General features: G+C 39.8%; 5 protein-coding genes across 5 annotated transcripts; 2 read left to right on the top strand and 3 right to left on the bottom strand.

Moving 5' to 3' along the window:
* Positions 1-401: 401 nt before the first annotated feature.
* MELLADRAFT_116215 (uncharacterized protein) lies at positions 402-2701 on the bottom strand (the record flags this gene model as incomplete). The annotated part of the gene is made up of 3 exons (XM_007409017.1): positions 402-1027; positions 1566-1767; positions 1844-2701. 3 exons carry the CDS (start codon positions 2390-2392, stop codon positions 402-404), a joined length of 1377 nt encoding a protein of 458 aa, XP_007409079.1.
* A 771-nt stretch (positions 2702-3472) lies between these two features.
* Positions 3473-4624, bottom strand: MELLADRAFT_85510 (uncharacterized protein; the record flags this gene model as incomplete). Its single annotated transcript, XM_007409016.1, has 3 exons — positions 3473-4114; positions 4197-4413; positions 4494-4624. The coding sequence occupies 3 exons, from the start codon at positions 4622-4624 to the stop codon at positions 3473-3475; spliced, it is 990 nt and encodes a 329-aa protein (XP_007409078.1).
* Positions 4625-5274: 650 nt separating this feature from the next.
* On the bottom strand, positions 5275-7783 carry MELLADRAFT_62438 (uncharacterized protein; the record flags this gene model as incomplete). The annotated part of the gene is made up of 7 exons (XM_007409015.1): positions 5275-5793; positions 5875-6282; positions 6369-6425; positions 6494-6841; positions 6930-7375; positions 7440-7523; positions 7588-7783. 7 exons carry the CDS (start codon positions 7781-7783, stop codon positions 5275-5277), a joined length of 2058 nt encoding a protein of 685 aa, XP_007409077.1.
* Positions 7784-10628: 2845 nt separating this feature from the next.
* Positions 10629-12560, top strand: MELLADRAFT_85512 (uncharacterized protein; the record flags this gene model as incomplete). The annotated part of the gene is made up of 7 exons (XM_007408915.1): positions 10629-11020; positions 11080-11308; positions 11389-11573; positions 11658-11901; positions 11968-12168; positions 12252-12511; positions 12557-12560. 7 exons carry the CDS (start codon positions 10629-10631, stop codon positions 12558-12560), a joined length of 1515 nt encoding a protein of 504 aa, XP_007408977.1.
* A 394-nt stretch (positions 12561-12954) lies between these two features.
* Positions 12955-14401, top strand: MELLADRAFT_105669 (uncharacterized protein; the record flags this gene model as incomplete). The annotated part of the gene is made up of 3 exons (XM_007408916.1): positions 12955-13664; positions 13968-14113; positions 14178-14401. 3 exons carry the CDS (start codon positions 12955-12957, stop codon positions 14399-14401), a joined length of 1080 nt encoding a protein of 359 aa, XP_007408978.1.
* Positions 14402-17396: the final 2995 nt, after the last annotated feature.

Raw genomic sequence — 17396 nt, forward strand, 5'->3', positions numbered from 1 at the left:
CTCTCGGTGAAATTCACCTGCTTGCAATCCCAAACTTGAACTGCCCTATTGATCAAACATAGAACAAGGAAAAGATGAGGTCAAAGCAGTAATATTTTGTAGATTTTTCTGATGCTCAAGGTCTTAGTCATTCAAGATTGGAAGAAATAGACTTTAAGGTGCCAAAAAATTGAAAATAGTGGTCAATATGTAGAGAAAACACGATGAAGAGGAAGTTGACAAAGGTTGATCCAGCCGGTGTTCATTGAATCATATGCTTGATGATACACAAGAAGGGAAATATATATGCCAGTAAAGGCAGGCAAGGTTGAAGCCCACAAGAACATGGTAAATTCACAATTAGCTAAAGTTGAATACTATCATTCGACTAGAAATAGGATTCACTCACAACATTCAAATTTCTATTGACCAAAAAAGTTAGGCCGGCGAATGAATCCTTCCATATTGGCTTGCTCAAAATGCTTTTCCAACACGGTTAATTGATCCTCTATCTCTTGTAGTCGAGGATCAAGAGCGGGTAGTCTTAACCGCCAGTGATGAGTTGCATACAAAATCTTGAGCTGAGGCCAAGTGTTATTAAACAGCATCATGTTCAGTGACCTGCAATGCTTTGAAGTCCTGTACGTCCATTCAAGACGACGTAGATATTTACAGTCTTGAAAGCTCTCTAGCAAGTGCGCGTTCCGGGTTGACAGCGACAATTCGGTCAAAAATGGAAGAGAGAATTTTTTTTCAGTATCCCAGCTAGGATCGATTTCCCAGCTGTCACCATCAAGCTTATAGGAAAATTTGAGATCAAGCTTTGTCAAGTGGGGGGCGATGTGATGAATTATCTGATGCGCCGAACTCAGTGATAAATCGCCGCATTCTAGGATCATAAGCTTAGTAATCGTTCTGGGCCAATTGTAAAGACACCAGTTTACATCTATATCTTCAATCTGCCATAAAGTTAACTTTGATAACGATTTTAGTTGAGATAGATTGAAGCCAAAAGAGCCATCGCCAGGTTTTTGTTGATCTTTAGATTCTGTAAATCCGTAACAATCAAAAGATTCAAGCAGTGGTAGACTAGCAACAAGTTTTGATGGGAATCCGTTCATGATTTTTATCGCGTCTCCACCTTCCAATGACAAGTGCCGAAGTCGTCTGAGACTTGATAATTGTTATGATGTGATAGTATGGATGTTGTGTGTTACAAGGTTATGACATCATAGTGTTATGCTAATACATGTTTCTCTCTTATAATATGTTTATAACCAAATTGTTGTTAGGTATATATATTATAGATTGGTTGTCATGATGGATTGGTTTCTTCTTCACCTTTCCTATTCATTCTAATCTTTCTATTCTAGGTAAGTTTATCACTACTATGAAATACTACCTTTCCTATTCATTCTAATCTTTCTATTCTAGTCCGTGATCCATCTTATCAGGTTATGAGCCCATCTCGTGAAGATTATAAGATAATCACACTTTGAATAGTCGGTTTCGAAGACTATCAAATCTCCGATACGTCTAGAAAACCGTTCTAGAAAACCTTGGAAAGGTCCGTCAACGATACAGACGATAAAGTTCTAATCGATCGACATAATACAAAGGGCTGAGATTGTCATAGAAGGGCTCCTCCTTCGCAAATTGACCCGGAGGTTTACTACAGTTCTTGGAGAGCATGACTTTTAAAGTTTGAACATGGGCACCTTGTCTGACGAGAATATCTTCGGTCCAAAGATCAATTGGTGCAGGAAGAGAAGAAGGAAACTCTAGTTTCTAAAATTTTGTATAATTGATCGACTGTGGTTAGCCCCCTTTCGTTCATTGACAAGTTGGCTTGAAGATTACTTACTCGCCATAGCCATGGACGACATAAGGAATATATCTGACGAGACGTCAGTGAAAAGCTTTGGGTACTATTCAAGATTGGGGAGTTTCGGTGCAAGTAGGTCATGTAATTCCCGTAAACTGGGCCGGTGATCATCACCCTACGTTCGAGCTTTTCTTTGTAAATTTTCCAGACTTCATCCACAGCTATGAAATCAAGCTGCTCGAGTATCTTGTAAAAAACTTCGATAGGGAGATCCGCGAGTCCCACAGGACGAGATTTATGTTTCGATTTCTCAATCTGAGTGATGTCTTTGACTTTGACGGAGGAAACTTCATGTCCTTGAGAATTGTTCAGAGGCGATAAGCGTCCATGTGAGATTTTTGATAGACCGAGCTCAGTAAAGATACCAAAGATCGATTCCTTTGACCAAATAAACCCTTCCGAATCGAGTTCATTGAAACACTGTCGAATAGAGTCGAGACGATCATCTGCTGGCTTAGTATTCTCGTGAAGGCTAGCAACGATATCACGCCAAATTCCAAGTTGAGCTGTGCGATCAGATGATGGCATCTTGATAAAGTTCTTCGAGGGGCTTGTCTCGTATCTTCAAGAGACTCAAGATAGAGAACCTGGCTGAGAAGCTTTGATGGAAAATGGATAGTCTATCGGAATCAGATTCTTCCAATACTTGACCGCTCAAGGGCTTGGAAGAAATCCGGAAGCCGAGGAGCTCTTGAGACTTGTCGACTACGCTTCTAAGATACCACCTGCCCAAAGTTTGTTATCGAGAAAGTTTGACTAAGATAATATCACGACTTCGAGTTACACGATAAAGGGATCCAGAATAATGTAGAGGAACACGTATGAGTCAACTTTGACGGACCTCAATAGAGGATGACAGATGATGATCCAGGAAAAGAATCCAAATTCAATGGCAATATCAACGGTAAAGCGGAAGAGATACCATGACGTCATCAGTGACCAAGTCCCAATAATCCTCCAGAACCTCCATCAAAAGTTAAGTTTGTCGATAAGACCTCTCCGGGGTCCTCCCTCGCGCCAAAGGTCCGAGGCTTGAGCGAGGCTGTCACACTCCCCACAGGCTCAGCCCACCACCAGATCACACAGGACGGGGTCTCATCATGATCTGACATGCTCCCTCTGAAACCCTGGAGAACTATTGACTATTGCAGCTATGTACCACCCTGACGGTGGATAACTTGCAATGGTGCTGTCAGAGAAGAATCTGTTGCATACGATGTTAAGATATCACAGAATGCTGAGATGCCAAGTTTGTATCTCTCTCATTCCGAGTTGTACAAAAGAATTTGTTATAACCATCTTGATGAACCTTTTCCAAAAAAATTGAAATCTTCTAAAGGATCATAAATAACCTCCCCAAAGCTTTCCAGAATCCAGCCCCATGCAGGGAAGAAGCTTGAACATGGGTTGTATTCACTGACAGTAGCTATAACTATTTAGAAAGAATCAAAGATCATGATCATTAAAAACAACCACAAAGATTAGATGAAATATTGTAGTACATATACAGAATAATAATCGTTTAAGAAAGAAAAGAAGAAAGAAACACCAATTCTTTGATATGTATCATGTCAGATCATGTCCAGCCTCAAACTCAAAGTTCACAACTCAACCCAAAACAGATCCTGACTTCAAATCCCATAATTCAAACCCATAAAGATTTCCCTTTCCCTTTCCATTTCCATCATCACTAATCTTCTCTCTCCATTCAAATTCATAATCATCACCAAATCCAATATACACACCTCTAACTAATCCATACTTGAAAAAAGTTTCACTAGATGGCATTGGTGAATCAGGTTTAGTTTTTTCAATCAATGTCCAACTTTCTTCAAATTCACTTTCACTTTCATCTTGATTTGGATTTGGATTTGGATTTTCTTCATTCCTTTCTTCAATCATTCTATAATTCATATTCTCAATCCAACCATTCTCATCACCCTCCAATTTGTTTTTTAACCAGTTACAACCAACTTCCAAAAAATCGCCAGTACCACAAGACATGATTCCCATCACACCAAATTCTTTATTCTTTAAAACCATTTTATCTTTTTGATTTTTAACTTTTCCAAATTGATTTAAATCAATCAAACTTTTAGAAAGCGTTAGATATTTAATACTATCGATCACCATAGAAGAAATCTTTAAAGTTTCTTCTAATTCGTCTTCTTTAATCCCTCGTTCAGTTGCAAGTGTATAAACTGTCTTTTTAGCAAACGTACTTGCAAGCCAACTCGTCAATCCCAAAACCTAAACTCAAAAAACCAAAAAATTCAATCCTTTCTTCAGTCATTCTGAATTTTCCTTTCCTCATCAGGCGGGGTTTTCTTACCTGAGGAGTAGCAGCAGAAACTATAAAACTATTAGTAGCCAAATGAGCCAAAACAGTCGAAGGTCCAACAATTGGTGCTAATCCTAAAACAGTCAATGGGATCGCAACTAATCCAATCGTAGCACCAGTAATGGTGATCAATCCAATGGTTTGTGCTGATTTGATAGTTGAAAATCGGTTATTGAATTCATCTTGTCTACATTCAAATGTAAACCTACTCACAAAGAAAGAAAGAAAAATCACGCATTAGTTTTTGGTTTTTTTGGCTTCCTTCTTGACAATGGAAGGAAAACTTACCATACACTTCCTACTTTAATTTCCCATGTTTCTTGTGGTTTTAAATTGTTTTGAAAATGAATTGGTACTAAATGTGAAAGTGATAAATTTAAATTTAAAGAAGTTCGATTATGAATTTTAATCTTTGGCATCTCTTCTGGTATTGTATCTGTGTGTGTGTTACACCTTGAAATTGGTTATCCTTCTTGATGGTAAAGCTTTCAATGATTTGTTGTTAATTTGATTTGTTTTGGTTCTCAGATTTCGTTATATCCTACTAGAAAGAACAAAAAAGGTTCTAGTTTAAATACCATGCGATCCTTCAGCTTCATCATAACTGTATACATACTTAGAACCCCGTTCAAACAAATCTCAAAATTCTTTGAGAAATTATCTTTTTCAAACATGACTTCAGATGTTTTTATTGCTGAGACTTTTTCATACGTTTATGATCGCAGTTGATAATGGATATAATTCCTCAGTCTTATTCAACATGCTCATTCTTGCAAATTGCAAAGTCATGTCGTCAGACTCAGACTCATAGACACTTGATCATATTTGCCTCATTGATCTCCTCTCATACTTCGTGTGGCCGTACTTTATGACATCATAATGAAACAAATTACGACTGTTGCTAAGATAATTCGATACATTTTCAAAATAAAAAAATATACAATGATGTTAAAGATATAATTGCTACAAATCTGATAAACCACTTAAACATTTATAAAACACTGATGAATGTCTATTGATAAAGAGTAACGCTTGGATCCTACTTTTCTCTTCCACCCAAGACCTCTCTTTAAAGATCAAAAGCATCAGACTTCCAATCATTCTCATCCACACCCTCCTTCCTACCCTCCTCAACAGCTTCCACAAACTCATCAACTTTCTGCAACTTGTTCTGAACAGCCACTCTAGCCTCTTCAACAACCGTACCCGCAATCTCTTTAACCCTTTTCAAGTCTCCACCTTTACGTCCTCCGATCCCTTTCCCTTTCAAAAGATTATCTCCTATCCCAATCGAAATCACGTGCGATTTATCTTCAGCTTCGATTTTCAAATTCGTTCCGTAAAGTTTTTTCTTTGGACCTTCACCTTCTTCACCCTCTTCTTGAGGTGAAGTAGAAGGTTTAGATGAACGAGATCGATCCCATCTGGTTTGAATTTGGTCAATTAGTTCTTCAAGTAATTGAAGTTGATGTGTGATATAACTTTCAACTGTTTCTGATAATTTGGATTGTAGGTATAATGCTAAACCAGGTTTAAGGAACCAATTCAGTACTGGATGAGTAGAATCATGAGGATACAAACTTAATCCCTTTCATATCCAACCATAAAAAAAACCCATCAATATGATGAGAAATTCCTCATATCCGAATGAGACTGAAGAGAAGCTTACTTGAACATCAAAATGAGTGGTTTTAACCTTAAAAAGTCTTGCGTCTTTCTTATCTCTATTTTCGTTCTCATTCTCTCCTATTTCGATTTCCATCACCAAACTGATCCCATCCTCATTTCCCATCCCCACAAAAACATCCAGTAAACCTTCATCTTCAAATACACTAGTAGTCAACCTACTCAACCAACTTTTCACAGGATCGATTTTCTTTTGGAAATAAAATCCTACATCTTTGGTGTATAATCTTAATCCTCTTATAACTAAAGTTTGGGTTGAAGTGATTGATGAAGTATGGATGGATGATGAGGTGGTTGTAAGGGGTGAAGTATGCTTAAAATTTAGGACGTTTTTGTTGGTTAGACGAATTTGGTCTGGCATGAAACTTGAGGTTGATCTTAAGGTTAATGGCTTTTTGTAAAATGAAAGTAATATGCAATCACCATCATGAGCTTAGATATGAAAGAGAAGGGAATTCACTGAAGGTAAAGACTTACGTCAATAGCAAACTCGAATTCTCGAGATACAAACTCGATCCTTGGCAATGGGATTTCCTAAAGAAACATTGTACATCAGAACATGCTGATAAGGTACACATAGTATGCAAATAAGTTTACTCAACTTGAATCATAGCCAAAATTTTGGGCAAAAGATAAACCCAAAGCTCCTTCCAAATCCTAGACTTGGAAACTTTCCTCTTAACCCCTCCCACTGATTTTTCTAAAACATCAAACTGAAACTGACCAATCAAATCAGCCAAACTTTTAATTAATTTAATCGAAAGTTCATCATTGATGATTTCTTCTTTCATTTGACTGATAAGTTTGATAAGTTTTTGGATGGGAGTTTGAAACTTTTCGGGTTTAATATGTTGCCAGAATTTGGTTAAGATGGATTCTAATTTTTTATAAAATGTTGAGGTGTAAACTAATTCTGAATTTTCTAATGATTCTGAAATCAATTTATGAAACTGTCAAACCCACCAAACCAAAAGATCAGTTCTCATGAAATTCCCAGCAAAACAAAAATCAAGAATAAGAGTGTAGGGAGATACTGACCTCATCACTAAGTTTTTTTAATTCTTTATCATTTTTTAAAATTTCTAAAACTTCTTTCAAACTTTCACCAAACTCATTCCATTTCTCTTTTCCAGTAAATTGACAAACCAAATCGAATCCGATTTCAAAAACCTCACTAACTTCCTTATGACCATCAATTTCATCACTCAAATAATCCGCATACTCCCCCAAAACCTCACCCAAACGACTCAAACTATTCAAAACGTTTATTTTTAAAGTATGATTGATTCGAATTAAGATGGAAACCAAAGATTTCGATATTTCATCAATCAAGTCTTGAAGGTTTTTTGATTTTTGGTTTGGAATGATGATTTGGATAAGTAAATCGATTGTATCGTTTATTAAGTTTCGGAAATCAGTTGATGAGAATAACAAGTGTAAGAAATCTAGAATCGATTGAGATACTTCTTGAGGTGTTGATAATCCTATTGTAAGATCGATTATCAGTGTTTTGTACAGAACGGTAAAGAGAGAAGAAAGTGAATTTACGTTTACTAGTTGAAGGTGGTTCGATGATCGGTTCAAGATCGAGGTTTGAAGTAGCATGAAGTAATCGTTGAAACTGATCCTGAGCTACATGTTCATAAAGAAAACACGATTAAATCATGATGATACGATATCCAACGAAGCAGTTTACCATTTTTTGAATTCCCAAATTGACGGAAACACTCAAGAAAAGCTTTTAATGAATCGACGATTTCACTTGTCGAATCGATAAAGATGGGAGACTCAAGTAAAGAGTTTAGGATGAGATCTAATTGAGATTGGGTTGGTAATTTGCCTATACTCAAGGCTGAGATGAATTTACCAAAGTGATTGAGATTCAAAGACATCATGGATGGGTACTAGGTAGGTATTTAGTGCTTGGATGGATGATAGCTTCAAATGGATGGTGCTACTACTAGCTAGTAAATGGATTGACCAGTAATAGTATCAGTCTGACTCTTCAATCCTCTCATCTTCCTAGATGGATTACAATTTTCAGACTATCTTGACAAATTCAATTTCCAAATTCAATTTCAAATTATAAAGCTCGTGACTGGCTGTTCCAAATCTTCAAGCTGAGCAAACTTGCACAAAGAAGGTAAGCTAAATTCATTCAGAGGTAGCCTGAATGGTCATGAGTGAGCTCTAGTCTCATCATGTTCACGACTTCATGCCACATTGCGATGCGCACACCTCAAATTGTTGCACGATGTCCAAGTCTTCAAAGTGACCCAAAACCAACCAGCTCGATTATAAATTGCCATGACATTGATGGTTGAGAGAAGCCTTGGTAATCAAAGTCACTAACCTAGTCCTATGTAGCTAGTCAGAGTCAGACCTTCAAGTTGCGTGTTTGTTTTCAATCTTAAGAATATATCTCTTCATTCTGGCTTTCCCTGTAAATATGTCCATCTCACGATCACAATCTTCCATGATCCTTCGTCACTTGTCACCTCAGACTACATTAGTTTCGTCTGTTCAACGCCGCCAGCGGTATACATTTGTTTACTTATTTATTTCTAACTGATTTGTATCAATCATCCTTGGTATTATTACAATCTCATCATAGTTCTGTGCCTCTCCCTTGTATTCCACATTTCATCGCCTAGCGCGGACGACAAACTTACTTGAGCCAATCAAAGGAGGAAAGTAAAAGATGATTAGTCCTACACTCAATCAACCTAATGCCTTCATTTCGCCTTCCTCAAAGAATAATGACAACTCACGTCCTCCTTTTCAATTCAATCCTACTGACTTTTCTTCCACCTCCGGAACAAAAACGCAACCCAATGGGGTAATTCTTCATCCCTCAATTTACAAAAACCTTCCCAGACCATCACTGACATTTGAAAAAGTCGCATATATTTGTAGCACCCTTGCTTGTGGTCTATCTGTTATCTTACATCCTGTTTGTTATTTCACCTTTGTATTCGTAGAATCGTGACTAATCTGTCCACTTTGCTCAGACAGTTGGGTTTCCTGGGACGCGGAGTGAGCATTCGTTACCGGTGTAAGGCTGCCTGGTTTTTCAAGAAGGATCAACGTATGAGATATTCAATATTGCATCAAACTTTACAGATACTCACTTATATGCTATAACATGTCGTTCTTTTCTTCCAACTCAGGAGGCTTGATTTTACCTAACACTTGCTTTTTGATTTCACTCTTCAATACTTTCTTTGTCATCACCGAGTTCACTGATACCATTTTTCTGGTGATAAGCTCATTTGGACATGCGGTAAGCAAATTTGCTTACTCCAATGGTTTATCAGCCTGAGCAATGTTCATTTACTAATTAAGACATGCTCAATTAGCTCTACAATGAAAGATACCGCATCTCTGGTTTTGTATGGTTCACTTTATGGTTATCTGGATGGTACGTTCATACTTCTCAAATTCTCTTAAAATCTATACTCATGTTCATATTATTTCAGGATGCTTTTGTGGGGCATTGCTGCATGTTCTATGGTGATTGCTTACGGGGAGGAAGACTTTTCCACCCGTTTTTTTCCACCCGTTTTGTGGTGTAAAAAAAGGCAGGTGGAAAATTGCATAAGGTGGGGGGTCTTATGGAATTTTCCACTTTTTTTCATTTTTTCTCGCAAGTGGAAAACAAAAGGAGGAAAACCTAGGGTGGAAATTTGCATGCTGAGCCCAGCAATATCTAATTTTCCACCTCATTTCTTGCCACCTAAAAAGCGCGTGCAAAAGTCCGTGTGTAAAACTACATCCAAGGTACCTGAGATCGACTTTTCCACCCATATATTTGCACTGAGGTAGGGATTTGCACCCTTGCTTTACACCCAAAGCGAATAGCTTGGTGTAAAAATGGGCTTTCGTGGTCAATACTCCATTTGAAAGGACGGGTTGCTTTCAACTCGTCCTTTTATGCTTTTTCAAAAGCACAAGGTGCTGTTCCTCAAACGAATATAAATACTCCCAGACTTTCGAAGCAGATCAATTCCCATCTGAGCATCGCAACATACAATCAACGGGCCATTTCACTTGATCATATTCAATCGCCTTTTGTTGGAAGGCAGTGTGCCAAATCAATAAATCAATTGATCCTTTTCAAATCACATCATACCAAAAGACCAAATCAATAAACCTCATTTCACTCAATCGATCATACTCAATCGCCTTTTGTTGGAAGGCAGTGTGCCAAATCAATAAATCGATTGATCTTTCTCAAATCACATCATACCAAAAGACCAAATCAATAAACCTCATTTCTCGTGATTTTATTCAATTGCCTTTTGTTGGAAGGCAGTGTGCCAAATCAATAAACCAGTTGATCATCATCATACCTGGAGAACAACCATACAAAATATAGAGTCTCCACCCTCATTGCTAGATATTTTACGTATCCATTCCAAAGGTATAATCCAAAACCACCAAACAGTTTCCATCACTATATTTGATCGATAAATGGACTGAGGCAGATTGATATAGATATTATGGAGGAGATGGATAGTTGAAACATGGCTTGATGGAGAGGGACAGGACGGATTGGGAATAGAAATATGGCAGCGAAAATTTTTAACAATCACCCTGTTACCAATTTTCTTTTCCTTACAATCAGATATCTTCCGAATCAAATAGCTTTTTCTTGTTTGTCTCACTCTCTCGACTATCCTTTAGAAGACCTCAACTTCAACTTTCAAAAAAGGCTCATCTCGATCTCTCTCAAAAATGTCCTCATCCAACAAGTTTACGCAAGATAGTCCAAACACCAAGGCAGGCATTCAAGCATCCCAGGCCTTAATCAACTCAAAAAACCTTGACGAGATAGTGGATATTCCACTAGATTGCTTTATCGGGGAGGATTCGAAACTTGACTCGCAAGGTTACCCACTGTATCCCAATGGAAACACTGTCTGGATCAAGCACCCAGATGTTGAAGCTCCCCTCAATTTCGGAAAAGTTGGTTTTAGTTACACATCAAGAGTCTCATGGTCAAAGAATAAACGTATCAAGTCAACCAAGTTCAAGTGCCTCGGAGTACTGATGTGCAGTAATGATTTATGTGATTATTGTGGGCCACCCCCAACTGGAAAGGGGAAGATCCCGGAGCTCATGGCACAGTGAATACCCCTTCACTCTATCATACAATTTGGATCCTCATGCTGATAAACTGTTCCAGACACCCTACCTGCCTTGCACCACGCTGCAGCAAAAAGCTAGCTCACATAGATTGTGAAGGCACACACACCCAAGTTGACGTGGATATGGTCACAGGCTGGTCAAAACTTACTCATTCAGGCATCCATGGACACCCTTGGCCAGATTCAAAGAAGCCTGATCTGTTGTCAAAAGCAAAACTTGCTCAAGTGATTGTGAATAACCCGGATACAGCTCCTTTTCTACTCCGGGTATGTGTTTTCTTTGCGATCAAATTTGCAGCGACTATATTGAGATGTGATTGACTTGATGTGTGATTATGGATGCACAGGTTGGTCGATCAAACGCAGGGCAGGCTCCTATCAAGAGTGTAAACCAAATACATCCATCTCTGGGTCATAAAGACCGTCTGTCTTATCTTCGGCGTGACATATTGGTCAAGGCGGGCCTGATGCCCGCAAAAGCTAGTGATGGAGGCGGAGACAAGCTACTTCTAGATATGTTTCACTGGAATCAGTAAGCCACCTTGATCAGCTTCTACCTGTTTCTTCCGCTTGTCTGAGCATTACCTTCTCTGGTGTTTCAATTTTATTAATCCAGCCAGGGGTTGAAGATAATCTCATCATCATTTATGGACAACGAGGAGCACTTCACCTTCCAGACCCAGTGGATGGCTGAACGGCTGATGGATCGTGACGAAAAGAATGACGTATATCGAGGTGGACTTTTATCGGATGTTACATACAAGTTTTTTGAAAATGGTTATCTCCTTACGACATCTATGTACTGTGAAGATTTAATGAGATGGATTCCAGTTCAACTTACTTGGTTGCGAGGTCTCAAAGTCAGCCATTATAAATGTCATTTTGTCACTCTTCTGAAACAATTCTTTAAGGCCTCCATGACAAAGCATGAATGCGAGATCCTTTCTTGCCAAGTTGTAGACTTCTCGATGTCCCAAAAGGAGGGATTTGTACAAGCTTATATGGAGGTTTTTGGTGAAAGTGACCGTGCCCGGGTCATGCGATTGCTGAAAGGTTGTCAGGAGCACTTTTGTCAGCAGGTCACCCGAGTCAAGCGCAACCATAAAATCATTCCACCACACTTAGAGGTTATTATGAGCTTTTTCACTGAAATTCATAAGGGGGTGATGTTTGCTTATTTATGTATTTCTCATTGTGGAAATATCAACAGTCTGACTTCGCCGCACTTGCAATGGGTTTGCTACAAGAAAAGGAAGACGGGGGAAAAACTCACGAAGAAAAGCTAGAATACATTCGTCGAAAGTTTCCTAAAGTAAAGCGATGGTTAGACTGGTGGCAAATGTCAGATGTTCAAGCAATGGTATTTCCAAGTCGTCGGCCCCTCACGGAAGACTTGCCCGATGCAGACCATGGATTACCTGACAAGACAAACGCACAAGAGTCAATGCATCGAATATATTACATGTTGTGGTGAAATATAATTTTGTCTCTAGAATCAATCTGATTTGTATATAGCTGACTCATAGTTACATCCACCTGTGGGTTCTACCAGTGACGGTAAGACATCCTTGCAAGTTGGGATGGTTCAGCTCTTTGCATTAGTTCGCTGCCATGAGCATGATCATCAGCAGATTCTCCGTGGTATCCCGGTCGAATACGGATCTCAGAGCAAGACCTACACCTACATTGCTCAGTCGCTTGGTCAGAAGAAGCCTGCAAAGCGGAAACATGAGAAGACTGACGGAAGAGCTCCAGATACTACTGAGGCTTTGATTGGCAAGGGTGCAAAGCTTGGGCGGCCTAAAGGAAGTCTCAATGTTGACCGCAATCCGGTGACTACCTACCAGAGTTATTCAGCCTCAGATGTAGCAACTTCTAGAAATCGATGTTGGATGGCTTCAGTGTTAGAATCAATGTATTGCTTGTTCAGCCCTCATTGGATTCAAGGATCTCGTGGACGGGAAACCAACATCTTTACGATTATCACCTATCATTTTGACTCATGTGCAACCTACGAGCTCAATCAGTCCGGTGGGATCAAATCCATACTCACTAAAGCACAGAATAAGATTGCTCGTGCTCTAGATAAGAAATATCAAGGTTCATTTTGGCCTGGATGTTTTGCCTCTGCTGACTATTTCATCGAAGTCATTCTTGATAAATCAAAAAATAAAGCTGTAATCCTCAAGACCCTCTTCAATTTCACCAACACTTTACAATATCATTGTGCACATTTCCCAGAGAAGCATCACTCTGAAGATACCCGCACTGAGAACACTATCAAAATCACTCGTAATGCATTTGATGGTGCCGAAATCGATCATCACAACATTTCAGCTCTCCTTGAACAGTGGACAACAACCGGAATCACTATCAAATGTGGTAGAGTCTGTACTACATGCAAAGAACACCAAAAAGCACATTATGAGGAAGAATCAACATCGACTCCTACCACACCATCATCAGAATCTTCAACTGTGGAAGTGGTAAAACAAATACCAAATTCGTCCTTTAATCCTCCAGATTTAATCAAGCACTCGACACTCAAACTCGAATCCAAGCCGCTTCACCTTTACTTTCATCTTGAAGTCACATCAATACTAGACTTGGATGAACGTGCTAGGTTTATGAGCAAGATGGATTGGCCGGCTACTTTGACACTTAATGGACATAGATACTTATTAATGTCTCGTGGCTACTGGAATGCAGCTCACTTCTGGACAAAGGTCGTACGGAATCATGATGGATTACCTGCAGTTTGGCTTTTTGATGATAGCAAAAATGCAGGCTTTGCACGCCTAATAGATCGTAAAATCTCAAATATTGGCGGGCCGTCTCCAAACACCAGTTGGCTTTTCTACTCGCGCGAATCCACCATAGAAGAGGATTCTTCCCTGCGTAAATCAGTCGAGCTTATCAAGCGTAGTAATCCAAACTATCCTGGATTCATTACCTCTCAAGGTGTAGCTGAATTACTTGCACCTCATCGACCTCAGATACTTGAATCAACTAAGGAAGATTTATGTGCCTCAGATGGAAACACAGATGAACTTTTCTTGGAAACTCGAACTGGTGTGCAATCATTTTTTCTATGTGATCCCTTCCACAAGCTCTGATCTATAAAATGTGATTACAGTAAACAACCATGCAAATAATGTTAAGGTAGATAAAAAGGTCAAGGTCAATCAAAAGGTTTCAGTTTTAGAAGCTGAAGTTGATCCTTCAACGGCGGAAATTGATGGGACAGCACCATCCAAGAGGCGTAAGGTCAACAAAAGGGCAGTTTTGACAGATTCAAAAGATGTTCTTGCAGCAGGTGACACTTCAACGTTGAAACCAAAATCTCCAAAAGGTCAGTAATTACATATTTACCCTCACTTAAGGCACAGCTCACATGTTGCATGTTGTTTGTGCAAAAGCAGTAAACAAAAAAACTAAAGGTTGGAAAGGGTGGGCTATTGTTGAGGTTGAGAATAAAGCTCTTGACAACACTGATGTAGGAGTATTCAATTTCCATGTTACAACTACACATGTAACCAGGCGTGACACACTTAGGAAGAGATGTCACAGAGGACACGTATTAGTATCTAGATCACAATGCTTGTACTTTCCTCTTTCTCCTCATCTGACAATCTACATAGAGGAACCAGGATACCACGTCTTCACACTCCGTCCCCAGATCCCCGTCCTGATCATAACATTCCAAGAGTCAATGGAAGAAGGTAGTGTGCGGAAGTCAAAGCGTAAGAGATGAGGAGCAAGACCTTTGTCGCTCCGCTAAATCACCTATTTTCCCGAGCGCAGCGATTTGGCGCTATCAACAAATGTCAAATCGCTCCGCTATAATGTTTGAAGCGCTATGGGTTCTTAAAGCGGTGTGGCGTTGAAAACCGCTCCGCACCGCTATGGTCGTTTCTCTCAGCGGATAGCGCTCCCAAGCGTGTTGAAGCAGGGGTATTTTTGGGATCAAGTATTGACTCCAGTTGTGTTATGTCATTGGGTGCAGAGTGGGGATTTTTGAAGGAACAAGAAAAAAGTGAAAAAAACGAAAACAACTTTTTTGGTGTATATTTTGTAATTTTTGGAGGTATATAAACGCGCACAAGCTTTTCTTTGAGCTATCCTTTGATTTAAAGAAGAAGACACACAATTTGTTTTGAGTGTTTTTAATTGTTGGGTTAAGAGTGGAGACACAAAAGGGAAAATATAAAAGATAACAACTTGATTATTTTTTAGCTTTGGTGCTCGAAGCCTCATAAGCTTTAAGGTAGGCTGCAGCTTCAGCAAATTTACCAGAGAGAGGAATTTTAGACTTCAACCACTCGCGTGCACTGACAAGCCTTGAGATCATCCTCGCCGTTAAGGAAGCCCGCCCAGGGACCGCGATATCCGCTGCCGAAGAGAAGGTCCTCTCGCAAGGGCAAGAGGTACCTGATAAGCCAAGGTAATTACGAGCAATGGACGCGAGGACTGGGAAATCATTCTCATGCTCCTATAGTGTGGGTAAAAACAATGTTAGAGTGGCAATACTTGGAGATGAATGAGAGAGTCGAAAGGTAACACACCCTCAACCAATCCAACTCGGATTGACCAGTAAGCAACAGATGTGCACCTTCCATATAATCAAATCGTTCCTCCCGGCGTTTATCAGCAGGTGACTGGGTGGTCACTTGTGTGGTAAACACATCAAATTGCGAACAGATGGGGTGAGGTGAGATAGAAGTGGATGAAGTTTGAGAGGAATCGATATAATCTGAGTTTGGTGTAATAGGGTCTTCGGGCCATTGAGCTAAAGCTTCATCAAAGACGAGTTGAAAAATCTTCTTGGCTCGAACAGCCTCTTTGGGGTAGTTGAGATCAAAGAATCGGATCCGGAACCGAGGATTGAGAATGGTTGATATGACAATGGCATCGGAGGCGACAGCTTCTTCTTGATACCCTTCGAGCTTCTTCCGCATTAACACAAGCATGGCCTCCAGATCCGGGTCCTTACATGCATCGATAAGATGATCAAGCTCAAGAACCATTCGAGAGTATTCGGCGAGTAGGATACAACCCGTCGGTGTGTCGCTCTCCATTCGCTTGGTAGCGTACAAGAACACCTAAACGGAGATTGTTGTCAATAAAAAAAGAAACAAATAAAAGATGGGAATGTCAAAAAAACATACCTGAAGGATCTTAACGAGTTCCTTGATCAAATCCCATTCATCAGCACTTATGTGCAGTCCCTGATAATAACGAGCTTTTCGGTCACTGAGGAGGATAGCATCCACAACCTACAGTCGGAATTGAGAGATATAAGCAATAAGATTGACAAGTGATATTAATTGGAATAACCGAAATTACTTACATCACGTGCGTCGCTGAGACGTTTGAGGTAGTCGGCGTCGATATTCCAACGCACACCCCACCCAGATATAGGGTTGCAACCCTTATAGTCCATTTGCTTTGCCTTGGCAATGAACTCTTGTCGTCTAGCAGAGCTTCTCGTACACAAGCCATTGAACTTTTTGGCCTAAATGACAACATCATTCAGTGATGGTAGACCGAGCAGAGGGGGAAAGTGAAAACAAACGTAAGGGACTTACTTTACGAACCGCATGAGCAACTTCAGAAATAGGTCCAACCTCTCCATCTTCACTATCTGAATTGATGTAGTTGTTGATGGGTGAAGCATTCGATTCTTCGTCCGGATTGGAATTGTCTTGCTCATCTTCTGAAGACTGAAAGTTGATGTTTTCATCACCGTCGTTCAAAGTCATAGTCGGGATAGCCAAAGTGACTCCGGGTAAAGTGGTAGGCTTTACATGACCAGCTCTCATACCTAACGATTTGAGGCCTGCTTTGACTACCAGGCCGATCTTGTGAGTATAACATTTAATTTGATTGACAGATGCATCCCAGTAGACTGGATCCTCCGCGTCCGAAAACATTGTTGATAACTCGTTGGCCATGGTGGCATTGGAACTGGCTGAGTCGGTTGTCTGGGCTAACATGTAAGAGTAGGAATCATAAATATTAGCTTGGATGGAATGAAATAAACAAAAAAAACAAGATGACTGATCTTTTTGTGAAGACCATTTGCGATCAGGAATTGCCCAACAGGCTGAGCAAGGAGGCGTCCAGCATGGTGCCAAGTTACCAAGTTGAGGGTGAGGTGGAGGGTCTGGAACTTCCAATTTTCATTGATATAGGTCGCCGATACACCGATGAACGCTCTACGGCGACCCTTGGTGGTCCATACGTCGTAAATAAGACAAAACTTACCCTTATTAGACTAAATGAAAGGAAGCTTGTAAGATCATCAGTATACAGATCAATATTAACCCAAAATATACAAAGAAGTGACATACTT

Source organism: Melampsora larici-populina (assembly GCF_000204055.1).
Source record: "Melampsora larici-populina 98AG31 unplaced genomic scaffold MELLAscaffold_14, whole genome shotgun sequence".
Lineage (NCBI taxonomy): Eukaryota > Fungi > Basidiomycota > Pucciniomycetes > Pucciniales > Melampsoraceae > Melampsora > Melampsora laricis-populina.